At 37.7% G+C, this 26,357-nt stretch overlaps 4 protein-coding genes across 5 annotated transcripts; 2 read left to right on the top strand and 2 right to left on the bottom strand.

Annotated features, from left to right (window-relative positions):
- Positions 1-171: 171 nt before the first annotated feature.
- On the bottom strand, positions 172-3,398 carry LOC103995722 (putative glucose-6-phosphate 1-epimerase). Its single transcript, XM_009416394.3, has 8 exons — positions 2,967-3,398; positions 2,688-2,762; positions 2,347-2,403; positions 2,114-2,271; positions 1,886-2,017; positions 1,595-1,697; positions 653-752; positions 172-544 (listed from the first exon to the last, which is right to left on the bottom strand). Exons 1-8 carry the CDS (start codon positions 3,042-3,044, stop codon positions 333-335), a joined length of 915 nt encoding a protein of 304 aa, XP_009414669.2. The 5' UTR covers positions 3,045-3,398; the 3' UTR covers positions 172-332.
- Positions 3,399-4,436: 1,038 nt separating this feature from the next.
- Positions 4,437-9,740, bottom strand: LOC135620240 (transcription factor bHLH128-like). 2 transcript variants are annotated; one of them, XM_065123041.1, is made up of 6 exons: positions 9,329-9,740; positions 6,588-6,883; positions 6,196-6,327; positions 5,705-5,770; positions 5,454-5,522; positions 4,437-4,698 (listed from the first exon to the last, which is right to left on the bottom strand). In XM_065123041.1, the coding sequence occupies exons 1-6, from the start codon at positions 9,696-9,698 to the stop codon at positions 4,636-4,638; spliced, it is 996 nt and encodes a 331-aa protein (XP_064979113.1). In that variant the 5' UTR covers positions 9,699-9,740; the 3' UTR covers positions 4,437-4,635. The 2 variants fall into 2 exon arrangements, with proteins under 2 accessions (XP_064979113.1, XP_064979112.1); XM_065123040.1 differs by having other exon boundaries at positions 6,588-6,925.
- A 3,200-nt stretch (positions 9,741-12,940) lies between these two features.
- Positions 12,941-21,909, top strand: LOC103995720 (PTI1-like tyrosine-protein kinase 1). The gene is made up of 9 exons (XM_009416391.3): positions 12,941-13,144; positions 13,902-14,040; positions 16,649-16,902; positions 17,058-17,184; positions 17,289-17,562; positions 19,151-19,283; positions 21,283-21,369; positions 21,486-21,660; positions 21,741-21,909. The coding sequence occupies exons 2-8, from the start codon at positions 13,947-13,949 to the stop codon at positions 21,627-21,629; spliced, it is 1,113 nt and encodes a 370-aa protein (XP_009414666.2). The 5' UTR covers positions 12,941-13,144; positions 13,902-13,946; the 3' UTR covers positions 21,630-21,660; positions 21,741-21,909.
- A 373-nt stretch (positions 21,910-22,282) lies between these two features.
- On the top strand, positions 22,283-25,623 carry LOC135620241 (putative pentatricopeptide repeat-containing protein At3g01580). The gene has a single exon (XM_065123042.1). The coding sequence runs from the start codon at positions 22,294-22,296 to the stop codon at positions 24,604-24,606; it is 2,313 nt and encodes a 770-aa protein (XP_064979114.1). The 5' UTR covers positions 22,283-22,293; the 3' UTR covers positions 24,607-25,623.
- Positions 25,624-26,357: the final 734 nt, after the last annotated feature.

Below are 26,357 nucleotides of genomic sequence, written 5' to 3' on the forward strand. Positions count from 1 at the left end.
CTGCAATGTTGCAAAAACACCCTCTTATCTTTTTTGCTTTTTATACATTACTTTAAAAGAAAGGTTCCCTGTAATGCAGCATAAATTATGCTTTTTTAATTCTTCCACATGATGTAATTCTTCCACATATTTTATACATATACACACACATCTGATGAAATCTTCAAGTCATGACTCGACCAAATCTGATCTTATATTTAATCAAGAAAATAAATTAAGAAACAAAAAAAAGGCCTCGATCACTACAGTACTACTCATTGTTATACACAAGCTTCCCTGCAATGTTGCATGGCCAGGTGTTATTGGGTAAGAGTAGGAGAGGGGAATGGAGTTCATCCATGGAGAACTATTCTGGGATCCAGTTGCCCACTGCAGTAGCTTGATGAGACAACACTAAGCTCCTGGCATCCTCTCCACTCCTCGAGAGGCTTCAGAACCACAGTGGTTTCCGCAACAGCCGAATCGATGCACAGCATGGCTTTGTAATCCTCATCGCCAAAATCTGGCAAAGCCTTGGCTTTCTTATTCCAGGGGTTCCATACTCCTGCATCAGATAGAGGAACCATCAAGTAAAGATTGATCCTACAGGAAACACCAACCTTGACCTCTTGTCAACCGAAAAAAATGGTGAAGAGCCAAGCCACCAGCTTACCAGCATCAGGTAGGCACTCTTTTCTCAGCACCAAAGTTCGTTTCTTCTCGTGATCTATGATGGCAATCTTGGCTGGGGTCCTTAGGTACACCCTGTCCACCTGCCAGATGGAACACAATTATTCAATATTATAGACATGTTATGTATGATCTTCTATAACTGAGAAGAATGATCACGAGCAACATGATTTATCATGTGGTAATATTCCATGAAATGGTGAATTAATCTAGGAAGTGATAGAGCTGGAATGAAGAAGAGCCCAGACGAGAACTCGAAGTTTGGAGATAAGCAGGTGGCGGGATGGCCATTATCATCCAGAGGAAAAACACTCATCAGTTTAGAAATATTTACAGATCAATATGAAATATGGTGGTTTGGCACTCTTACTAGCTAGAATAAACATGTTGAGGAAACCTCATCGATTGTTCAGAAAACTTAGTGGGTTCAAACTTAAGACAAACTCAGGTTTGGTGCCATATCCCTCACAAAGAATCATGCCAAGAAAAACTACCACTAATTCTAGAATACCACCTACCACGCTGCTGAACTTGTCAAGGATGATGCATGAGTTCTTAAGACAGAAGGTCTGACAACCTTAAGCACTTAACTGCTACTTAAATGAACAAGGATCACATCAAGACAAATCATGTCACCTGTTCATCATTGCCCTATTTGATTAGTAAAGATTAATGGTAAGATACCACTAATTAACTGTCACTGGATTTTTCCATCAATTAAGGGAAATTATCTATATACTGTTAACAACATTTAAGTACTATGATGTGGATTATGCTTCTTAACTTAAACGCTGTCATGCTGAATGTTGTTTGTGTATAAAATATCAGTATCTAAAAGGCCCCATTGTACAAATTAATGCGAAATCAAACATGTGTATCACATTGTGCATAAATGCAAACGACTTGAGGAGACACCTAGGGGTACCTCTCCATCAAACGTAAGTGCATCGCCCTGCTCCGTAAACCTCTCTCCATTTTCAATATTATCAAAATAGTCAAGCGTTTCCAATCCCTCGACACGAATTTCACTGTAAACAAAAAAATCATTTAAGAATAAAAATGAAAAAGAAGATATTTGTGCCACCAAATGATCATACTGATAAGTATATGGTAAGGGTGGGAAAAGAAAAAAAACGCTAACAATGATATGATGAAGATGTCGAATTTATGAAGCCACCAAATTTTAAGAAAGAAGAAACTGTAAGTGTATGCATACCTGACATCTGACATAGACAGGTAATTTTGGATTGCAAAAGTGAATGAGAAGTCCTTGCTACCAGTATTTCTCACACGAGGAATCAAAGTCAGCTTACTAGGATGCAGAATAACACGAAGTCGCAATTCAAAGCTGCATAAACATCAAACAAAAGGTAACCATTTGTAAGTTAGGATGGTCATCTGCTTATCAGAGATCATATGGATAAATCCACTTCTCAAATAGTACCTATGCGGCCATGTCTTCAGATCCTCATCTGTGGACTTCAAAATCAGGTCCACCGAAGAATGATTGTTAGATCGTGGCAGCGGGGATGGGCATGTGTCCAATTCCCATAATCTGTTTCTAGCAAATCCATGCCGCTCCGGATAACCTAAATTGTCAAACTGTGGCTTGGGATCAATTAAATGTCCCCTACAGAGAAAAAAAAACATAAAATATAAATCAAGCAAAAAACCTACCTGCGGGAAGCAGATTGGTATTCCTCCTCTGATTGGCTTAGGTGACTTTGTGCTAGCCTAAAAGACAGAAACAACATCAAGTTCAAATCTTGGAGCATGTTAAGCCCACAGATCAAAGTTCAAGCATTTTTAGGTTTAGACAATGACAGATGTTAAGGTTAAGAAACAAAATCTAAAGGTACTTGGCGATCGTCTACTTTGTTCTTGAGCTAAAAAAGGAAGTAAGGTAGTCGAATAAATCTTAAAGGCCCGGTTTGGACCAATAAAGAAGGGAAGTCTTTGCCTTAAGGTAAATAATAGACCTCCGTGATCAAGTGTACAGAAAGAGATGTATCAAGTACCTTTGTGCTCACAAAAAGAAGCTCCTCTTGCTTTTCGTTCTTCCAGGACAGAACTTGTCCTCCATAAAGATGAATCTAAGATAGAAAACATCGTTTGCAACAATCATATGACATGACGTGGATGACGATAACGATAATGACGATGATGATGATGATATATCGACAAAGTGGTTTTTGTCGCAAAAGGAAGTACTTGACATCCGACATTAGCATCAAAATCAACATCACCAGCGCAATCAACCAGAAGAAGAAGAGGGGTTTGGGGTTCAAGTAGCGAACCACTGCGGAAGAGCCGGCAGGCTCCGTCAGGATGATCCTGGGCAACCCATCGCCATCGTTGACGACGCTCCATGACATCCTTATCACGAAGTTTCGCCACGCCTCGGTGCGCAGAAGATGACGACGATCGGGATTTATCGAAGGGGCGAATCAGGGGGGAGGCGCAACCCTACGGTATCGGCGTCTCTTCTTCCGAGAAGGTGGGACGGCCCAAAGATCTCGGGAAGGCAAAGGATCGCGGCGGAGGGGGAAGAAAGAAAGCAGGTAGGTCGATTCGGTGAGTGAGGCCGCGTCGCATCGCGTCACAGTTGGAGACGGCATAATGCGAGGAGGAGAGGTGGAAGCTGGCAAGAACGCGGAGAGAGAGAGAGAGAGAGAGAGAGAGAGAGAGAGGGTTTGGTGGTCTCCAACGAACGCGGCGAAGGGGGGAAAGAGATTATTGGGGTTTATTTACGTATTTATGAAATGTCGTTTCTACCCCTACCGAAATTATCATCACCAACGTGTTCTTTAAACATTAAAATATTCCATAAGCATCCATCAGATTGTTCTTACTTACTTTATCTTCATAATAATTTTAAGAGTGATACTGTCAATTATAAACTAAGCATGAATCTTAGACTAGTATTTATATATGTTAAAATACTACTTAGAGGAACATCATAATACGAAAATAATCAATGTATTTTTCTTAGATGAAAAATACAATGAGAAGTTTTTTATGAGAAAAAAGAAAAACCTTAGGAGTTATGTTCTGAAAATAATAATAATAATCATTTTTGATATTGTTCTCAAGCAACAAATATTGGGGATAGTTGTCTCGGTTTCATGGTAAGGAAAAGGAGAGTAAATTAGTGCTTCCATTGCAAGGAACAGTAACACAACACATAAGCATTTAATGCCTTGGAGATAAGTTACAGCTATACACACTAAATAAGTTAGAGCTCTTTATGGTAATAGCTGTACATCATGCATACCTAAATGAAGCATTAAAACAACTAATACTTGAAGATATTTCCCGAATACACCAAACCTCCTTCCATTAAAGATAATAATGGCCTTAGAGATAATTATGTAGTATGAGCTGTTTAATGCTATCTTAATTATGTAGTATGTATGGCCTTAGAGATAATAAGGTAAGTCATACTTCTTATATGTAACAAGAAAAATATATATAAAAGATGTATGATAATGGAGAAAATTTAAAGTCATGCTTATATCATGTAACTCAAACTCAGAAACTTACAGTAAAACTCCATGTGAAGTCAGAGAGAATTCAGTCCATCTCCTATTCTCCCCTTGGCATACATTCATCTCCCCCATAAAACATCTCAACCATCCATAGATGATGAGATGATGGCCTCCATCTGTTAGTTTGGGCTGCGCTCACCACAACATAACTGTCATGGACTGTACGAGTGCACGAGGCTCCTGCTAATACGAAAAGACTACGACAGATCCATACAAAGGTAAAAAAGTGCAAATGTTATATGAAACTACAACAGAAGAAAGTTTGCAGTGACTCATTATTATCACCTACAATCTGCAAAATAACCCAAAGATCGCAGGGAAAACAAAAAAACATAACTTACAAATGACGATGACTTTGTTATTTAATACACATACCAATACAACAACAATATGGCACAGAATGTTCATAATACTAGTATTACTCTCCAGCCTTTTCTTGCTTCCCTGGACACGTGCAATTTGCTTGCTCTTGCTTAAGCTTCTGAAGAAACAAAACATAGGATAACGTTGAGTCATTATATCTGATATACTAGTCAATCATGAAACAAGCAAGAAGACCCTTTTCTGTGAGCTAAGTTGTCAGTTCCAGGTAAAGACAGTGCTGGACAATAGATACAAGAGTGGAAGTGTATATATCCTGTCTTAAACGGGTGTAAAATGCAAATAATTGAACTGCATTGATGTCCTTTTAAGTACAGATACAGTGTTTGAAAGTTTTTCTAAATTGTTGTTCGGATTTGGGCTTCAGTCTTTATTCTCAATAGAAGATATAACCATCAGCAACTATTTATTCCTGAGCCTAGTTTGCTCTCACCAACAATGTCATATTTTAGTGGAACCATTGATACTGCAGAGAAGCACAACATGCGTGAATAGGCAAGTTTTTGTTACAGTTTATGACCAAGAGATCTCGTGATTTAAACATAACATTTGTATTGTTGGAAAAGTCACAACTAATTTTAAAATTATACATCACAGCTTCACAGGTACAACATGTACAGCTAAGGTGAAGGAAAAAAACACAGAAGAGCAACAATGTGAAGGAACATTGACGATGTTTATGTATCTGTTGGTATGATTAAGTTGAAATCTAGCAAGATAAGACAACTGATGGACACACAATTTTCTACAAATATTAAGTTATTTTACCCCAACTGGTAACATCTAGACACAGCCTTTGCCTGGTATGATGCTATAACTGCATTTTTCAGAAAAGTAAATGTTTTCAGTATGCACCTGAACTTGGCTCTGAAGCTCTTTGATGTGCTGAATTGCCAGCTCCAACATATCCGAGGTGCTCGTTTGCTTCAATGAATTTGACAAATAAAATCATCACTTATGTAAGAAGTATAAGCAGTGAGTAATCAGATGAGACTAAGATTTGTGCAAAATCTATTTACCAGATAATCTTTATTCATCTATATTATGATGGAAGGATATAACGTTCATCACCTTCTAAACAAAGTGTTTTACATGTGTCATTTTACCTTGTCCATATTAGGCACAATATCTTGTAATTTCCGCAACCTTTTACTAATTCGAGTTCTCCTCTCCTTACAAAGACAATAAGAGTAAGTTCAGAATAAGTTATGTTGTGCTTCTAACAACTAGAGACAAATATCAAGTATAAATAGCACATACAACATAAAGCTGGTGCAAGAAACAACTGCAGAGCTTGTATTTTTCACTTACAAGATTCATGTATAAGAAGTACAAAATCACAGAGAATGCTTAAAAGAGAGAAAACAAGAGATCAGTCTGAGGCTGAGCTAAGGAGTGTGGCACAACCACGCTTTGGACTCTGCAAGGCACATAAGTGCCTTGCAGAGCCAATGGAAAAATATATGACGGATAACAGATGCAGGATCCACATAAGTGCTTGTGTTTTTCACTTTCAAGATTCATATATAAGAAATACAACATCACAGAGAATGCTTAAAAGAGAGAAAATAAGAGATCAGTCTGAGGCTGAGCTAACCCTCTCAGCAATACTCCGGGGATGTGTGGCACAACCACGCTTTGCTCGGACTCTGCAAGGCACTGAATCTTGTTGGACTTGAAGGTACTTCTCTAAAGCAGACATTTCTGATGAAGTTCTTGGAAAGCTAAACTGTAATCATTCAAGAAAATCCCCTGATTAACAGAACTCATGTCGATTTAAGAACAAATTGATATGAAGTCAAAGGCAAAACAAGATCCAAGATACTGAGATGTAATCAAGAATCTGGCTATTTATTAAGAAAGGTGAGTGACCAACTTAAGCAACAACCAAGGTCCAATAAAGATATTATGTCCAAATTGCTAATCAGCAATTCTTAACATTCATAGACATCTCTAATTTGTGACTCTGTTCCATTCTCCACAACATACCTGAGAGGCAATGTTACTGAGACCAGTGACCATATCATCAGCATTATCTTTGGCCTGTTTATTAGGTGGAGCAGAAAACGCAATTGAATTGTTATCCTCCCAAGAGCCCAACTGAAAATTGCCAGAAATGTAGGATTGGCCAGCATGCCCAGTAGCCTCATCCGAACTGTTGCAGCATGTATCATTCTCTCCTATTTCTGGAATGCTCAATTCTGAGATTTGTGACAGTGAATCTCTTGAAAAACTCCATTGAGACCTCAACCTTCTATTTGCAGATGCATGAATGCTGTCAGTGCCTGTTTGAGAGTAATTAGCAGACACCCTTGTAGTGGAAACACCTATTTTTAGTAACAGAAATTTAATCAATAATGAAAGAGTTAATAAAATAGTTAATCATTATTAGCAGGAGATCAGGGCTTCCAAGACAAAATAAACAGATTCAAAATGCAGATCAAGTCATTTGATAGAATTATTTGGCATTTATTAACAACATTGTGTACGATAATTATTCCTTGAACTATTAGCACTTTGAGTAGAACAAAAAATAAATTAATATATGTCCTTTTACAGATTGGATCTTGACATTCCAGGACAACAAGAAAGCTAAAAATTAATCCAACAGTTGATTCTTCATGACTTTGTATTTCAATTTGTCATTCAGAAGCTGTTTTATCAAAAAGAAAAACTTTGTAGAACAAGATCATCAAACAATAAGCAGAAGCTTATTATGTTATTCGCAATCAAGCGTGACATATTATAATTGAACAATGTCTTCATAGCTTTTAGTTATAACAACAACATAGAATGTTCTCTATGATGAAGATGAAGAAAATACAATAAAAAAATTAATTACAATCATGTCACAGACATGCAATGCCTTGTTGTTTAGGAGCTGATCTAAAAATTATACCAAGAAAATTTTACTCAGCTCACTAAACAGAACAAAAATTTAAATCATTAGCCATATGATGTGATCCAGCATAACCTTTGGGCAGTGTGGGCTATCTTTTATTTTATGTGACAGTGATCAGAAAATTTAGCTGTTCATATTGTATTATTACAAAGGCCAGATAAAATTTAGTAGTTTGTAACTTTGTATTGCATTAACTATAAAGTGTTTGAAAGAGCAAATAACAAAAGAAGGGAAAATCTGAGCACGAAGGCGCTGGCATGCTATGCAACTGGACTCATGCCACCAGTGCAGTAAATTATTATGTATATTTAGTGCACGGTAAGTGGCAAGTTCTATGCACCTAAAGGACCCACAAAAAACTGGCACATGGTAAGTGCCAGTTTGCAAAAGATTTTGTGATTGCATATCTCTTCCACACAAGCTGATCTAAATTACAGATCAAAATATATGGCATTCACGGTTGACATTGATCTTCACAGTTCTAATAGGTCAGTCCAAAATATCAATTGGTTACTAATAATAATCAGGAAAGCTGCGTCTCTCAACCAAATATCAGAACCGAAAAGGAAAGTATCTAGAAAAAATGTTCCAGAAGAGAAAGAGAGAGAGAGAGAGAGAGAGAGAGAGAGAGACCCTCTGTTGTCTCAAGGAGCCCCATAACAAATGTTTTCTTTATGCAACTAAACGAATGTCATCGCTCCTTGAACCATGAATTATAGTTAAACAAATCAGGTGAGTTAATAGTTAGACAGTAAAATGACTACTGCAATGTGTGAGTGAAATTAGACTCTTCTCAGTTTACCAAGATCCTCAACAAATCGATGGCCCCTCCATGCCCCCACAGAACGTCCCTTGGGATTGTCTCTATCTCCCTCAAATAACAAATGTAGTTAAGAGGACTAACACATCTCGAGGTGTTAATCAGGCTGGTCATTACTTGGCTAATTTGCTCAAACTTGGACAGGACCCAAGATATGGGTTTCCAATCTCCCAAGACTTTTTGTTTAATGTTGTCTCTGATGTTGTTGTATGATATGTACTTGTGAAAGAAAAAGTGTTTTGAATAGACATAAAAGCTAAAGCATGAATATTCAAAGTTTAAACATTAAAATAAGCACTTGTGCAACTACACATGCAACCTTCCATTATCTGTTTTTATATTTAAAAGTTCAAAGTCCACCAAAGGCTTTGGTCAATTAATCAACGTCAGATATTACCAGGACACAAGCGTTCCATTGTGATGTTGATCTCATTGGCATCAGGTTTGCACACATTAATCACCTGATAATGATTCAGCAGATGAAATCTAATGACCAACCTAACATAAGAACAATCCTTACTTGCGTTCTGTATGACGATCCTTCATCAATAACTGGAGATGTTACCATTGTGTCAGCTAAGCTAGATAAACAAGTGTATAGTAAGTGAATAATAATTCTGGGCTTGGATAAGTCTAATTATCTCCATCTTGTCTTACTATTTCCTAGTCATTTGATCCATGAGTCATAGTTCCGATGCCACCTACTCCTGGTCGCAATAATTTTCTCTTTCTTGCAGCACCAACCATAAAATGAATGAAGCAATCATAGTCCACATGACACATGAGCCTAGCCAGCCATATCCCCTCGTGGGCTCCTCTTCGAGTTCATGCCACCCAGCACATGCATCCCAAGCCTTCTTTGTGTCTACCTCGTCGTGCAGATCCACAACCACGGACGCCGACAGACTCGTACACTGTACTCGAGCGTGCCAATACAGAATCGAGGGCCAGCAATAGGCCGTCACATGATCTATTCTACTCGAGATCACAGGAGCCAGAGAGACTAACCGTGATCCGTTAGGGGATGGGAGAAGAACCCCGCGGGCGAGCTGCTGTGGCGGACCAAGAGGGACCCGCCCGCCGAAAGGTGGAGATCCCCGGGGCGGTACGACCCTTGCAGGCATCCCCCAACGCCGCCAGCGGAGTCCCGGCAACCAGACTCGGACGTGGGGCAGGACGATTCGCCCGCGAAGAACCGGCCCACCATCCCCTCCGACCTGGCGCCGGCAGCAGACGGCTCCCCTCCTCCTCCCCCGCCTGCGATGGCCGAGTCGGCAAGCCCGGAGAGGAACGAGCCCGGCGCCGATCCGTACCGGGAGAGCCCCTCTAGAGGCCCCATCGAGCCCGATTTGTTCCCGCCGGATGGGGACTGGTTCATGGCAGCCCCGCGCGGAAACGTGCGCGGACGAGTGAGGAAGGGCGAGGGGTTAAGTGACTTTATGCGTCGATAAAAGGGAAAAGAAGGAATCAACGATCGGGATCGAATGCCGTGAGTGGGGCCCGAGCCAAGCGATAAGGTCAGTGGAGGAGTGCGACTACTGTGGAGGGAATAGCGAGAGGAATAAGGCAGAGTTGGCATCCGTCATATTATGAATGGCTTCCCATGTGGTGGCTCGTGGCATGCGCACGAATCTTGCGTTGGAGGCCGATGCACTCAGTATTGAGTTAAGCGAACTCTATTTAAAATTCGGTCAAACATATATATATATATATATATATTCTTTATTTTTCTGAGCTAGGAAAACCCACTTTTTCTCTTAGCTGCTTGTTTAAGCATGCACTCAACCAACAGAATAAAAAAATATAATTTTAAAAAATAAAAAATATAATATTAAAGGTGAGTTTTTGTCAAAAAAAAAAAAAAAAAAACTCTTTACTTTGAAAATTTTTCATACATAGCATCCTGACTTTAAAAAAATTTTCCTCCTCATTTTATATTTATCTTCATTCGACTCATCTTGATCTTGCACCACAGTCCTGATGGCACGAGAGTTACGAGTTACGATGACTCTTGTGCCCTCTCTTTCCTTATGCGAGGATCGTGAACAAGACATGTAGGAATGGAATCGATGGAGTCTGTCAGAAGTTTAAAAATATTCAAAGTTATAATTTTTTTTCAAGAATATGCTTATTTTTAAAAATATTTTTAAGTTGATATGTTTTTACATCTTCCTTAAGAGAAGAGAATGGGCATATTATTTAGAGTCTTGTTTTTGTCTTATGAATTTTAAATATTTATAAATTATCATTTTGTAAATAGATATATACTCTTATTTTATAATTCAATGCTAATAAAATCCTTTTCACTCCTTCCTATAACCTTTTTTTCTTTTTCCTTTTTCTTTTCTTCTTCTTTTTCATTTTCACCTTGTAAAGATGTGATAAAATGATGTAAAAAAGATAGATGATAAAAATGAGATAATCTAAAGATAAAAAAAAGAGATGAGAAATATTTTTCACATTTATTTACATGATTTAAAGTTTTTATGATCGTATAAATTCTATAATAGCTCAACATGTTATGACACAACTAGATTGACCTACAAGAGGGTGGGTCATATTGCAAGCCTTTGCAAATGTTAGTAGAAATTAACTATAATATCTATTTTTTATCCGTTCAGTTGTTAATATAAATATTAAACCCATAATATTTATTATATTTTTTTGAGATATATATATTCTATGATAGTCCAAAAAGACATCAGCATTCATAAAATATTAAAAAAACTCAGGGAAAAAAAAGTGAGAGTAAAAAGAAAAATAAAGAAATTGTGAATAGTATATTATTACTTTATTACTTTTTAAAAAATATTATAAATAGTAAAAAGAAAAAAAAAATGTAAATAGGAACGTCGTAAAAGAACATGTACTTGATGCACTGCATCAAGTGATTCATCGTCATCATCATTGCACGCTTGGTTTCTGCACCATCCTGTTTTAACATACTTTTTTATTATTTATTTCAGCATATGTAACAGTTGATGAACTCAATAAATAAAGGCGACTCTCACCCTATAGATCAAAATCGATCATATTATCCAGCTTATCTCTTTCTTTAGAAGCATTAGCCCAAAGGGAAGGGATGGCGTGCCTCGTAATCTGTCCCACGTTATCTTCTCAAGGTGACTTCGTATGCCGAGCTCATCACCACCTCCATGTCCTTCTAAGCTTTATCTAAGTAAGTTGACCTGACCAACTTGTAGTTGTCGCATCAAATTGAGTCTTAGTTGTTGTTGGATGTCGGCCATTCTTTTATCTTGCCCAACCTTTTGCATCGCCATTGGCTTCTTCTTCTTCTTCTTCTTCTTCTTCTTCTTCTTCTTCTTCTTCTTCTTCTTCTTCTTCTTCTTCTTCATGTACACATCAGTGCTCCTCCCATTTCCGCCCGTGCGTGCTTTCACTTCGCCTTTGGAATCCAATCGGTCATACTCCGAATCACATTCTTGTTTGGCCTCCCTCAAACATCACATTCTACTCTCTAAAAAGGAAGTTCTCAACTAATATTCATTTCTTTCTCTCTCAAAGGTGTGCAAATCTTTAACTTTCTTTTTATTTGTTTTTGACAAATGGTAAGCTATAAGGATGGGATTAGTAGCTGATATCATCAAAATTTATTGGATAATGCCTTAAGCATTTGAATTGAATAGGATGATATTGATAAAAAAGAATTCAACTATGAATTTATAGTCCTTAAACAAAGGTGAAACATAATTAATGGCAAATTACCTATGAAACCTACTTATCGACTATAAAAATACATTTGAGCCTAAGAACATAGACATACGTTTTTGTTAGTATTCATGTTAAATAAATTAAATTATTATTATTATTATTTTTCACTTATCTAAATTATTATGCACTGCAAGTGATCCAACCATATATATATATATATATATATATATATATATATATATTTGTTATATTTCTAAATAATAATAACTTTTCTTGAAAGAGCTAATTTGGGTTGTCAATTTTTACAGCGTTTAATTCTTAATTAATCAATAAGTTGGAAAAACAGTGTTATTTAAATAAATATAAATATAAATATAAATATAAATAAATAAATAAATATATATATAAATATATATATATAGTCCTATAAAACAACATTTTTTGTTCCTTTAGTTATCCTCAAATAAAAATATGTCAACAGCCATTGGATAATATGTTGGCGACAAGACAAGTTCCAGGATATGCCTGGGGCCGCGACAAGCCACGCGTCCAGGATGGTGGGTCCGACTTCTGAGTCGGCAGCTTTAGCTGGCCCACGTTTTCGTGGAGTAATACTGTTTACTTAACCGCTTCCGACGATTCCGTTGTTGATGGATATCTTCGCGGGGCCCATTTGGTGGGCCACGTCCTAGTCCGGAGAGGAGAGGCGTGGTCGGCGACAAGAACAAGTATGTTTATTCCGTTACAGCACTCCATGGGGACGTGAGACTGTACATTTGGACTATATACGAGCGCGGGCCCCATTAGTGTCTCCAATTACGAGAGGTTAAGAAGTTGAGTACCTCATGTTCGAGTGGTAGAACATTTATTATTAACCACCAGTAGCCAACCTGGAAAGAAACGGAACGAGGGAGAGGGGCGCACGGCAAAATACTTTTGAATGCGTAAAGGAGGAGCTCCGCTGGCGTCGCGAGCGGCGAGCGAGTGGTGGCTCTCTTCCTCCTCCTCCTCCTCCTTGTCTCTCCCTCTTCCTCGCCTTTCTCTTCTCGCTCCTCCCCTTTCCAAATCCTAACTGTAACGCTATCCCCAACCCCAACCGCGGGGGTCGGTGGCTGGAGAGAGTGAAGGGCTCCCTTGGCTTCCAGCGACCAGGTGAGGCACTCCCCTTACGTTCTCCCCGATCTCCCTCTCCATTGTCTTTGGTTCTTCTGACTTTTTCTACATTTTATTCGTGATCCACTCTCCGATCGCTGTTGTTCGTCCCGATTTCGATGCTTGGTGGCACTTGGTTTACGTTTAAACGAGTTTCGTCGATTTGTCTGACTCGTGATTGCTTTGGATTTTGAGAGTGTTAGCTGGAGACAAGTTATCTTATTTTGTCGATTGGGCATCATTTTGTTCGGTTCCTCCGTGTCAAACATTGTTTTTAATGTTACATATATGATGCTGAAGCAGCAAAACAGAAGAGAGGTTATGATTTTCTTTGAACGTCTATTTCTTATATGGCTTTGTTTTGATTAAAATTGGTCTGTGCAATGTCATATGCAATGATTCATACTCGATAGTAGAATGCTGCGCCTTGATCTCAAATGACAGTGCGTATCAAGATTGCGAAAAGGACCTGTCTCTGGTTCCCACCCGCCTGGGGGTGAAATCGGTTGACGTCCTCATAGTTCAGCTGCTTAGCGTTGTCGTCTATGATGACATTAAATGGTTTCGTACTTCAATTTGGGCATCTTTATTATGTGTGATTCTCCTGTGCTGTTTTGTTTTGTTTTTAATATTTATCATTTAGTTTTCTGTTGTACATCACGAACTTATTTGCATTCTCACATTACGAAATTAAATGTCTGGAGTTTGAGTTCCTATAATCGTGTTTTAACACAATTCATTGTGCCACTCATCTCAGAAGGTACATTCACCACGTAAAATAAGATAAAGAAGAAAGAGTAAGATGCGGCGCTGGTTTTGCTGTTCTCGACATTTGGATGGTTCTTTCCATGTTCATGAAAATGAATACCTGACAAGCTCAATGCATGACGCATATGGTATGTTGTTTTTCCTGTTGAATTACTGTACATGAATTAGTTTCTCTGAAGTGTCCTGATGTTTTCCTCTAATATTTGCACTCTGTAAAATGCACCTTGTGCACTGAGTTTCTAAACAGATAAAGAAGATACCTAGTGAAGGTATCTGTTGTTGTTGAAACTAGACTAGAAAAAAAATGTCATTAGAAGTGTATTTTCTATTTGTTTTAGTCCTATCTTCTTTATCCTTGTGGCTTGTTTTGGTTTCTTGAGATCATCAACTTGGATCATTGCACTAATATGGTATCTTTTTAATATTTGATGCTTTCTAACTTACATATGCGTACTCATTATGTCCGATGATTTGATTCTATTATCTCTCACGCTTGTCATGCATAGAATATTTTTATTTGTATTGTTTTAACATATTGTTTTCCTGTTTGAGTTTCTAGCTTGTGCTCCACTCTCATAAACCTATGGTTTTGCTTCCTTCACAATCTAATAACTTGATCTACACTTGTATATTATTTAAATCTTATTATAGGGCATGCCCAATTTCCCCAAGCCTGAAACTATTTTAAAGTATATTTATATGGTCTCACTTTTACTTGATGATATTGGATATGTAGTCTATTGGCTGCTTTGATCGTTTGTCCCTTGAAGATCAATGGTGCTTTTTGTGTTAAGACATGCAATATTCCCTTTCTGGCCCCTTTTTTACTTTTTCTTTCACCAACTATGATTGTAAACCTTCTAACTGAAGATTAAACTTAGATGTTTCAATTCTTGATTGATGTTATAAATGATGATGATTATTGTTGGAATGAGATAAACTTCTGATTTTATCTTGATGACTACTTACAAAAGCTAAAGTTCTATTTTTTTTGTTACCTGTGATGTCATTTGCAATGTTTAGAAATTAGTTGATGTAAAAAAAATAGCATCTTAGGTGCCAATGAGTATTTAGGCGCTATTTGGCTGCCATGGAAGTAGCATAAAGAGCTAAAACCTACATTGGCAGCAGCAAAAGCGGTGCCTTTGCAACTGTCAGGACACTGGTGATTCACCATAGCAGCAGATCTTGCTTTGCCAACTTTGATGGGGTCAACAACAGCTGCTGGCACTGAAGAAGATTGGAAAAAAAAGAAAGAAGAAGAAGTATGCATAGGAATTTTGAAAATACATAAAAAGAAAAATCTCAGCTTATGGGTGATGAGGAACACCACCATCTGTTTTAGTTATCTGATCGTTGTTAGGCATCGATGGAAGGTGTATGGAGAGAAGTCAACAAATGTTCAAAATTATATGGTCATGAGATAACATGTGTTAAAACCCATTACCAAATCACTATACTAATTTTTAACATTGAGGTGCTTGTTTTAATGGACCAATAGATTGCTAATGAGCCAATTGAATGGCTTTCTAGTGTCCGTCTGTCTGCTTCAACACCTACAGTGGTCAAATATGCCACCTCAGTCTAGGTGGGTGCCTGCATCATTTCTTTAAACGATATTCGTCTCTTAATGAAGTTTAACTGAAGCATTACTTTGCTACACGTTTACAGTTGACATGTGATAGTATTATTTATGATACTTTATGCTTTGCTCATGCCCTTTTAGTCAAGAATGACTGAATTAAGTTCATCTATGAAAGCCTGCACTTGAGATAATGCTGGAGGTTCGAGGTTCTGAATTATTAGTCTTCCTCCTAAGTGAGTGTCTGCCTGATTTTATGGTTTTATTGTGTTAGTGCTACCCTAGCTAGATTTTCTTGAGACTGTTGCTAATTATTGGAGCTCGGATATTCTGAAATATATGAGTTTACCTTAGTAAAGCCTCTACTTCATCTTACAATTAGGATTTAACTGGGTTAGATCTATTCCAGGTAGATCTTTGTGAGCCTGTTGCCGATAAACTAGAAATCCAAAACAGTTATACATATAATAATAAAATGTGGTGTTGGAACTTATGAGTTTGGTGTCACTGTATCATTCTTATTTTAACATGTAATACCTTACAGTAGGTTAGTGAAGTTATTAGCTCAGTGTACCAAATTCTTCGATATTGAGGGATCAGCATCTGAAACTTTAATATTTTTCATCCACTGCTTTGGAATTTATACAAGAATCTTGGATGAAATACAAACATTTGCTGATATTAGGGATGAGATATTTGTCTTATGAACCTGCCTTGGTGGCTCTACTATGTTGGTCATCAAATCTTGATTTGTGATTTTTTTTTTGCATTTTTGGTAGTAAACACATAAATTGCTTGCTGTTTATGACATCATCTCGATTATTTGAGTCAAGGCCACACTAGCAATTGCTGTCAGTTTATTTATGTATGAAAGTAATGGCAAAACTGTCTATGTATTCCGTGGAGAACTCCTCAATTACATTAGTATTGCTTCACTCTTCAATGAATCAGAGCAGCACATGTATTTTTGGAAAAGATAGTATACAAAATCTTTTATTTATTATTAAATGTCTAGCATGTCAAAGCTTTCTTCTATAATCTCTTGCAAGAGGCTTTGAAAAATTATTTTGTTCTTCTGTGCATCTTTTTAATCTTATGCTGTTGCCTGTGCTTTTGCTGTTGCATTAGCTGATATTTTCTTTTCTTTTTGGCAGATATGCCCAATGGTTCAAATTATTGCACTTTTCCCATAAATGAACCCCCAAAGGCAACACCTTCTATCGAAGTGCCTGCACTCTCATTAGATGAATTAAAAGAGAAGACTGATAATTTTGGAACAAAGGCTTTGGTGGGTGAGGGATCATACGGAAGAGTGTATCTAGCAGTTCTGAACAATGGAAATCAAGTGGCCCTGAAAAAATTTGATTCTTCATCAGACTCTGAGGCCAGTACTGAATTTTTGGTTCAGGTATGTTTTCTGTTATAGTAGTACTGATAATAATTTGTCTGCCTTTTTCATTTTTACAGATGGACTTTGCAGGTCAATACATAAGCCTTGGTTCTATATACTGTCATCTCGGTACATATTCTTGAAAACCTGACTTCACCTTCTTTGAACATTAGGTATCTATAGTGTCTAGGTTGAAGCATGAAAATGTTGTGGAAATGTTGGGGTATTGTGTTGAAGGAAATCTTCGATTGCTGGCTTATGAATTTGCAACAATGGGTTCTTTGCATGACATCCTTCATGGTATGACATGTGGCATTGCTATATATTTCACTTTTCACATTCTTTCAATAAATTCGAAATGTTTCTATTGTATGAGATACTATTATGCTTTCATGGAACTTTAGGCAGAAAGGGAGTTCAAGGTGCACAACCTGGTCCCCCACTTGACTGGATGCAGCGAGTGAGGATTGCAGTTGATGCTGCAAGGGGGCTAGAGTATCTTCATGAGAAGGTTCAGCCTTCTATTATACATCGTGACATCAGATCAAGCAATGTCCTTTTATTTGAGGACTTCAAAGCAAAAATTGCAGACTTTAACCTCTTAAATCAAGCACCTGACATGGCTGCTCGTCTTCATTCAACTCGTGTTCTTGGAACTTTTGGTTATCATGCGCCAGAGTAATTACAACATGGAGACTCAAATTGTTTATATACATTCTAATGTTCATATGTTCAATCTTATTTTATGTTCTTTGTTTGACTATGCTTTTACTTATTAAAGGTTGTGACAATGATTGCTATCCAATTACTCAATAAGGTGAACCCAGGATCTTATGGTCATAATGTGTGTATCCATATTGCTTGTGTGTGTGTCTATATATATATATATATATATATATATATATATATATAGGGGAGAAACAAGTAGAAAGATGGATAAACATGAGAAAGGAGTGACGTGGTTTAGAAAGGTTGAAACTTGATAGTAACTTCTTATGCTTGTGGAGACAGGCCGAGTCTTCAAGGATTTGAGACTGGCTATCTTGAGTTGGAGTTGAGGGGGAAACTACAAAGAAACTAGAAGCCTAACTGTGAATATATATTCTATGCCATTGATTTAAGAAGGCTCTGAGCTGTTTGATTACTCTAATACACTAATAAGGATACAGACTGATGTGATCATCATAGAATTTTTTTGTTGCAAATTTTATGTGGTTCTACTTGTAGGGGTTGCTTCAAAATCATACTGAATGTTAGAATAGAAGCCTTTATGCCACCAGTACTTGTAGGATAGAGAAAGGAGTGATCAGAAAGACCACTGGTAAGTCTTGACTCAGTAGATTTAGCCATCATATAAGGCAAATTTTGTACCAGACCCACTCATCAAAAGGTTGAGAGTTCGAAATGTCATCTGACATAATTTTATTTGCAAAAAAAAAAAAATATAAATCAAACACTGTTTGTAAGGATTAGCAGTTTTTAGTTATCAGTTATGGGATATGAAGTATTCTTTCTGATTGCAAGTTTTGGGAGTACTTTATCCTATGGATGTAATTCACTTTGATGTTTTTGAATTTGATTTTGAACCCAGTACCAAGAAATCCTGAAATCTTTATTCTTTTGAATGTTATGATTGCTAAAATACTTGTAAAGTTTAACAGGGCAATCAATCTTTATTTGGAATTTCTTGAACAACACTGGAAATCAAATGAGAGTTTGTTAGTGGCTTCCAACAGAAGCTTTCGGAAGGCTAATTGGACAGCTTAATCTTTTAACTCCTCATATTATGCTGCTTATCTTTACTTCTCTACTGGAGAATTTTAGATAATTTATGGACAAAGGATCAAGACAAACAAAGTTACTAATAATTGGGGAAATGTTCTGTCTTCATCTGCACATAAAAGTTACTTTTTGTAGCATGTGTTTTACTGAATAGCTGATCACTTATTGAAGGTAGTTCCTTGTCCAAATTTGTCTTACTGAATGTTTTGTTGCAACAGAACCCTACATAATTTATTGTTTTAGTTTTGGAAGACATAGCTAGTGTGAAAGAACATTGAGGTGTAGAACCAACACAATGGAAGCAATTGAACTATCATCATTTATCAATCATCCATCATTAGTTGAATCTGTTCCTCGTGAGGAACCAGATAAATCTTATCCTGGAACATAGAGACATTAGTTTAGTTTGAGATAGACTTAATTTCGAATTCTCAAGTATAATGCAGGTTTCTGGTTCTAATGAATGATGTCAAAACTTATGCAGGTATGCTATGACAGGCCAGCTGACACAGAAAAGTGATGTCTATAGCTTTGGTGTTGTACTTCTGGAGCTGCTGACTGGCAGGAAACCGGTTGACCACACAATGCCCAGAGGGCAGCAAAGTCTGGTTACTTGGGTTAGTATTAATTTCAAAGGGAACTATTACTTGATCGCATCTCTATAATTTCATTCGTGCAGTCCTAAGTAGAAGTCTATGATGAGGAATATACACACATATATTCGTATACATTTCTTGTATACATATTTATGTTCATACATATATGTGGCTATATGCATAAAGAATTTGAGCTCTGTAACCTTCTCATTTCTCGGAAATACTTTATGCCATGTTGTGTTGGCAACATGGCCAGCGTATTACCGGAAACAAAGATCACTTTCATGGTTATATTGTCCCACATCTGATATAACTGAGGAAGATCCTCTTCGCATGTACACCATCAAGTTAAGACTGCCACTACAAGTATTCGGGCACATTGTAGTGTGGGTCTCGCTAAGTTGATGAATCGAACTGTGTTTCTCCTACTGTATTGTGAACAACACACTCGATACGAGTGTGGGTGTGGCATCTGTACTCTGAGCTGGACTTGGCTGTCTGGTTGTTTCCTGTTGATCCTTTGCCTGAGGCGAAGAATAAGCAGTGACCACAGACCAAGAGATGAAGGCAAATAAGATGAAGAGAGAGGGGAGGTGTCCATGTAGTACATTCCTGCCACCAAAATCTCTGATCTAAAGTGCTGCCTCTGCTGCTCGAGAGGGAGGCGGGACTCTCAAGGACAGGAATCTGCCTGAGTAGGGAGGTTGAGACTTGAGGAAAGAATTGATTTTGTGAAATGGGATTTAATATCTGGCAACAGGAGAAAAAAAGAAGAAGAGAGAGAGCAGAAGATGGGAGAAGAGAAGAGAATAAAAAGTAACAGGGAAATGATAAAATAAGTGATAAAGAGAACAGAAGAGGAGAAAAGAAAATAGTATTTAAGTACTCGACAAAACAATTTAAATATATATTGGTATTATTTCCATACTCAAGTTTGAAAATTCCTGTATTCCTAAGGAGGATAACTGTCTGATGCTGATATCCAACTCCGAGCAACATAGGTTGTATTGTGATCAATTATGCTCATCAACAGTGGTATTCTGTTTGTGAGAGGACACTACAAGCTCAGCGAGAATGTACATGTCTTAAAGAGCATATATGTGGATACACATTGGTACAGATATAGCCTCTCCTTGGATGTTTTAAATTAGGAAAAATGTCTACAAGCTCAGCATTGGAAATTTTGAATTAGGAACATGTAAAAGTGACACATTGCTAACTGCTTCACCATGATTGGTGATAAAACTGTCTGAACAACCCTTTTTACAATTTGTTTTGGCTATTTAGTGCTTTGTTAGATGACACTGAAGAAATAAGTTTTAATCCCATCATTAGTAGGTCAATGTTCTTTGAAATAACAGTGTCATAAGAGTCCTAAATTTATCCACCTTGAGAACTTGGTGACTCAATAGATGATCTTAGCCTCGGCAATGGTTGGAAACCTTTATGCATAATGGGTCAGGTAACCTTGGTGCTTGAGTCTACTGATTAGCTAATTCGGTCATTCATCTGTTTGCCTCCAGGATTTCATGAAGCATGAACTCTGATAGTTTTGCTCACATCATTTGGAAGGGCTGAGGCTTGAGAATGGTCATTATAAAAAAATCATTTTATGTATTGACTCTGCAAGCAATACAATCCTATGTTCTTTAGGTACCCCTCTTACCAGCCATGGTTGACCTTCATAATAAAACACATTAAACAAATATGGTACAGTGCCATGATTGATAGGGCATTTGAAAGACTTCAATGAGTATCTTTATCCAAAGTTTGAATGATATTTGCAGAGTCTTATTCATGTATTCAGATTAATTGTAACTTGTCACTTTGATTCTCATATATGTCTAGTCTAGCCTACTCTTTGGGTTATAGATTGATGCTGTAATCCATATATGGAGAACTTCTCCACAAGATGCTCTTTTTTAACACCAATGCTGATGTAACACCAGCATCAACTTCAAATTATATGTGGTAAGATAACCAGCCTTGTACTGTTTCCTTGTCACCTCGCTCCATACAGGCATCTCCTAGATTGAGCGAGGACAAGGTCAAACAGTGTGTGGATCCAAGACTGAAGGGAGATTATGCACCAAAGGCAGTTGCTAAGGTCTCTCCTCCCCTTTGTTACTATTTCTGCATGTTCATGTGTCATCTAAGGATCATTCCATGTGGCATAGATCAATTTTGCTGGACTCTAGTGAGGAATTTGTTCCATTCATGCAGCTTGCTGCTGTGGCAGCTCTGTGTGTGCAATATGAAGCTGAGTTCAGGCCAAATATGAGCATTGTGGTCAAAGCACTATCTGCTCTTGTAAATAAACAGGTTCCTAACCCAACGACTGCTGCTGCCCCATCCTCGGATCCCTGAGGATGCAATGATACCTACGTTCGGAAGTTTGGTAGGTCTCTCTGAGTTATCCTCGATCTATTCTTATCCTCATTTTGAATTTTACGTTTTTGCTTTCCAATTCCCGTGCAGGTTGCTGATATGTTTTTGTCACCGGAGAGTTCCCTTTTGTTTTGCATCCTCATTTATGTGAGCAGGTATTTGTGCCGTATGTTATGCCTCCATATTGCCTATGTGATGGGATAGAAACTGTAATATTAGTTGCATATGCACCAACTTGAGAAACTTGTTTCATCCATCATTCGTTGGTTTACTCGTTAATTCGTCATGAATTGAGACTTCATTTATCCCTAATTAATGCGAAGGTGCAATGTTGAACAGTTCAGTGGCGTTGACCAAAAACCTTTTCTTCTGTTCTAGAAACTATCCAAGTCAGCATTGTAAATTTCTTAGTGACTTCATCATCCTAAAACAAAAAGATTTGTGTAATGGTTAGAAGAAGCCAGCGATCAATCTGTCATCTCATCAATCTGCCCGTTTGACTTATTATTATTATTATTATTATTATTATTAGTATTATTATAATATGAATTTCCTATATATATATATATATATATATATATATATATATATATATATATAACTTCTTAGAAATCCTATGCCGTTCCCTCGAAATAGACCATAAATGGACCTTTTCGTTCCCGCCACGAGTACCACAAACATGATTAGCTCATCTCCTCTGTCCTCTTCCGAATACTTAAACCCCGTTAAGCTCCGAGCTTCGAATCAGCCTCTCCATCCTCATCCAAAATGGACCAAACTCCCTTCAAACCCCACTTCTCTGTCACCAAAAAATTGCATTCCCACTGCCCCACTCCCGCAGAAGACCCGCCCGACCGTCTCGCCAACCTCTGTCGAGAGATTGAAGCAAGCAGTAGCATCGAAGACGCATTCCGAGGCTCTGGATCTGTATCTCCAAATCAAACGTCAAGGAATCGAACTGGGGGTTGTTCTCGAGACCAGGCTGATCGATTTGTTTATGAAAGTTGAACGCGTAGATGATGCTTTTCTGGTGTTCGACGAAATGCCTGAGAGGAACGTTGTCACGTGGACTTCGATGATTTCTGGGTGCGTCCGAAATGGTTATGGAGAATTGGGGCTTCACCTTTTCGTCGATATGCTCGACTCTGGTGTGCTTCCCAATGATTTTGCAGTCAATGCTGCCCTCCAGGCCTGCACTGATACGGCAGCTGCTGAGCCTGGAGAGCAGCTGCATTCGCTGATCGCCCGCTCTGGTCTTGGGGATGATCGCTGGACTGCCAGTTGTCTGATCGAGTTCTATTCGAGATGTGGGTTGATTGACAAAGCTAAGTCAGTCTTTGATAGGATTACAGATCCTGATGTGGTGAGTTATACTTCACTAATTTCAGGATATTGTAGGAATAATGTGTTAGAATCTGCGGTTGGAGTGTTTGATCAAATGGTGAGACAAGGGATCAAGCCAAATGAGCATACTCTTACAAGTATCTTAACAGCATGCGGACCACTTCTTGGTGAACAGATCCATGCTTTCATGATCAAAACCATGATCATCAACAGTGTTTATTCTGCGAGTGCTTTGATTGATTTTTACTCGAGGAATTTTGAGTTTACTCGGGCTAAATTGGTGTTTCAACAATTGGAACCTAAGAATGTTGTCACTTGGAGCTCAATGATCTCATGCTGTCTTCGGAATGAGCAACCAGAGGATGCCTTGAGAGTATTCAATGACATGGTTAGTGCAGGCATACAACCTAATGAGTTCACTTTTTCAACTATTATTGGAGCTTGTGGATTACCTCAAGAGTTAGCTAAGTTGGGATTGCAGCTCCACTGCTTGGCGATCAAGCGTAAGTTAACCTCTGATATCCGAGTGTCTAATGCTTTGCTGACCATGTACGCTAGATGTGGTAAGATTGAAGAGCTAGAGAAGGTGTTTGTGAAAATTGAGGCACCTGATACTGTCTCCTGGACTGCTGCTATCTCTGGTAATTTCCAGAATGGATGCGATGACAGGTCCATTGAATTACTTCGCCACATGCATAGGGAAGGACACAAACCTAACGAGTACGGATTATCTAGTGCCATAAGTTCTTGTGCAAATCTTGCCTTACTCGATCAAGGAAGGCAACTTCATTCTCTTTCACTAAAGTTAGGGTGTGACCACGATGTTTGCATGGGGAATTCACTGATCACTATGTATGCCAAGTGCGGCTGCATCAAGGATTCAGAACTGGTATTTGACAACATGCATACTCATGATATATTGTCATGGAACTCATTAATTCATGGCTATTCATATAATGGGCATGGGGTAGAGGCCTTCAAAGTAATTGATAAGATGTTAGAGAGCAGCTGTAGCATGCCAGATGACTCTACATTTCTAGGGATTTTGGTTGGGTGTAATCATGCAGGTTGTGTTGATGAAGCAGTTAGATATTTCAAGATGATGAATGATCACTATGGCATTATACCCTCTGCCTCACATTGTGCATGCATGATTGACATGATGGGTCGAGCTGGAAGACTCGAAGAGGCACATCATATAATTGAGCAGATGCCATTTGAGCCAGATATTACTATGTGGAAGGCACTATTAGGATCTTGTACATTGCACAGGAATCTAGAACTAGGAAAACTTGCTGCAGAGAAGATTTTCGAGCTGACCCCAACAGACAGCGCAAGCTATGTGCTTCTCTCAAACTTGCATGCTTTGCATGGTGAATGGCAGGAGGCAGAGAGAGTAAGGAGAAAAATGGATGAGAATGAAGTCCAGAAAGCAGCAGGATGGAGTTGGATCCAGATTAACAATGAGGTACATGCTTTTGTTGCAAGAGATAAGTCTCATCCTAGATTTGCATTAATCTATGAGAGATTGGAAGAACTCTTTAAGATAATAAAGGATGAGAGATATTCATCTCAAACTATTGATGCAAATGAGCTTGAAATTACAAATTGATAAAATATATTGATTTTGTTGTCAATTGGAGAATCATATGATGGATTTGCAGGCTAAGCATGCAACCCAAATTGCATATGATCTTACCGGTATACCTTAGCAAATTGGACATGCAATTTCAAGATCTGCAGTCACAGGACTAGGATGTCTCATACATGGAAAAATGACACATAATCTAGTGAATTCTTCTTTTGTAGTATCTATAATTCCAAAAAGAAAGAAAACAGTGATTTTGACATTTATGCTTCCAAATACCTCCACCTTTGTGCTTGAAGCATATTCCCAACTCCAAAGAAATTTGATTCATCCAATGGAATTTTTCTTAGGCTGAATCATTGACGCAACCAAGAAAATTAGACATGATATTCTGATTTCTGCTACCATGTAACAAGTTACACATTTACATATAGTTTCATGTCTTCTCCTTTCTCTTCTTGAAAATAATGGAAATCTCTTGTTTCTTGTCCAAGTTAAAGAGCAGTACTGGGGGTTTGCCCATTGCCATTTTCATTTTTCTTCCATTTAATCTGCATCTCGATTTCTTAATTTATTCTTGTATGACCATTGTGCAGGTTTAAAATAAGGTTCATTCTAACTGCACTTTTATGTTGTATATCAATTTGCACTTCTTTTGAGAAAACAGAATCATCAGTGTGTTTGTCCAATAGGATTATCTTTCCCTTTCCCTTTGTTGCTATTTGTTCATATTTTCCTCTGTTAGAGAACATCAAGTAAACAATTAGGCAAGGTGGACACTCTTGTAGGGTTTTAGGTGCAATTAGACAGACAGCAGCACTACATGCCATCTTTATGCACAAGACTTGTGGCATGATGTTATTTTCATCTTCAAATAACCTTAGGGCTGATCTCTATATTGGTTACAATCGTGTTAATGATTTTGAATTTGCCGAGAAATTATTGAGTTAAAAATGTTGCCTGATGGAATCTTTAGGTGGACAACAAAGGAAAGCTCAAAAGATGCACAGATGAATTTGGCCACATGAGCTGTAAGATGTTTTGCCTGATCATAATTTTTCTTTGCAAAATTGATGTATTTCTATGTAATGAGTATAATGACATAAAAATTAATATAATTATAAAATTATCAATCGTTCCTTCAGTCGATACGTCGAGGGTATTTTCGTTTCTTCTCCTTAGTCCAATCATCAATCATCCAACTATCATTGACATGAGAATTGCTAATATGTTTTACAATCATCGTTAAAATTGAAAAGATTATTACATATCATGTCCATCATTCAAAAATTTAAAATTATATACGTACAATATTGTCACCCAACCAAAATAATAATAATAATACTTAGATAAATTTAAAACAGGAAGTTCGAACCTAACAATCCCATTGATTTATTTTGTCTTTGCAATAGTAATTTTTTTCTTACTAATTCTACTACTCTTTGCTCACTTAATAATTTTTTTTTCTTTGAAAAAATCTAAAATCATGGGTTTGAATTGAAATCAAAACTAAAACTATTAATTTTAATTCCCCAAAGCCAAGAACCAAAATCAAACCACCCATATGTCACATATTTAGTTTCTAATGCCTAAGTCACGTGGTACCCTTACGTGTCCATTCGTAAAGGATCAGCCTTCTTGGAATCTTTTATGATCCCTTAAGGATCTATAAAAAAGAAACAAAGAAAAAACTTAACTAGAGAACCACAAGCAACTATTTCAATAAACACTTGACGTAAGCTTTGAACGGTCGTATAACAAAGGGTCCAAGATGG

This window comes from Musa acuminata, chromosome BXJ2-8, assembly GCF_036884655.1.
Source record: "Musa acuminata AAA Group cultivar baxijiao chromosome BXJ2-8, Cavendish_Baxijiao_AAA, whole genome shotgun sequence".
Taxonomy (NCBI): Eukaryota; Viridiplantae; Streptophyta; class Magnoliopsida; order Zingiberales; family Musaceae; genus Musa; species Musa acuminata.

Bases quoted from the DNA above. Each gene is read 5' to 3' on its own strand.
- LOC103995720 (XM_009416391.3), top strand. From the start codon at position 13,947: ATGCGGCGCTGGTTTTGCTGTTCTCGACATTTGGATGGTTCTTTCCAT. The intron at 16,903-17,057 runs GTATGTTTTCTG...TTTGAACATTAG, and splicing joins GTACTGAATTTTTGGTTCAG to GTATCTATAGTGTCTAGGTT. The intron at 17,185-17,288 runs GTATGACATGTG...ATGGAACTTTAG, and splicing joins TTTGCATGACATCCTTCATG to GCAGAAAGGGAGTTCAAGGT.
- LOC103995722 (XM_009416394.3), bottom strand. From the start codon at position 3,044: ATGTCATGGAGCGTCGTCAACGATGGCGATGGGTTGCCCAGGATCATC. The intron at 2,018-2,113 runs GTACTATTTGAG...ATGTTTATGCAG, and splicing joins CTGAAGACATGGCCGCATAG to CTTTGAATTGCGACTTCGTG. The intron at 1,698-1,885 runs GTATGCATACAC...TTTTGTTTACAG, and splicing joins CTGTCTATGTCAGATGTCAG to TGAAATTCGTGTCGAGGGAT.
- LOC135620241 (XM_065123042.1), top strand. From the start codon at position 22,294: ATGGACCTTTTCGTTCCCGCCACGAGTACCACAAACATGATTAGCTCA.
- LOC135620240 (XM_065123040.1), bottom strand. From the start codon at position 9,698: ATGAACCAGTCCCCATCCGGCGGGAACAAATCGGGCTCGATGGGGCCT. The intron at 5,771-6,195 runs GTTAGCTCAGCC...TGTCTTTGTAAG, and splicing joins CCCGGAGTATTGCTGAGAGG to GAGAGGAGAACTCGAATTAG. The intron at 4,699-5,453 runs GTGCATACTGAA...TTGTTTCTTCAG, and splicing joins AGCTTCAGAGCCAAGTTCAG to AAGCTTAAGCAAGAGCAAGC.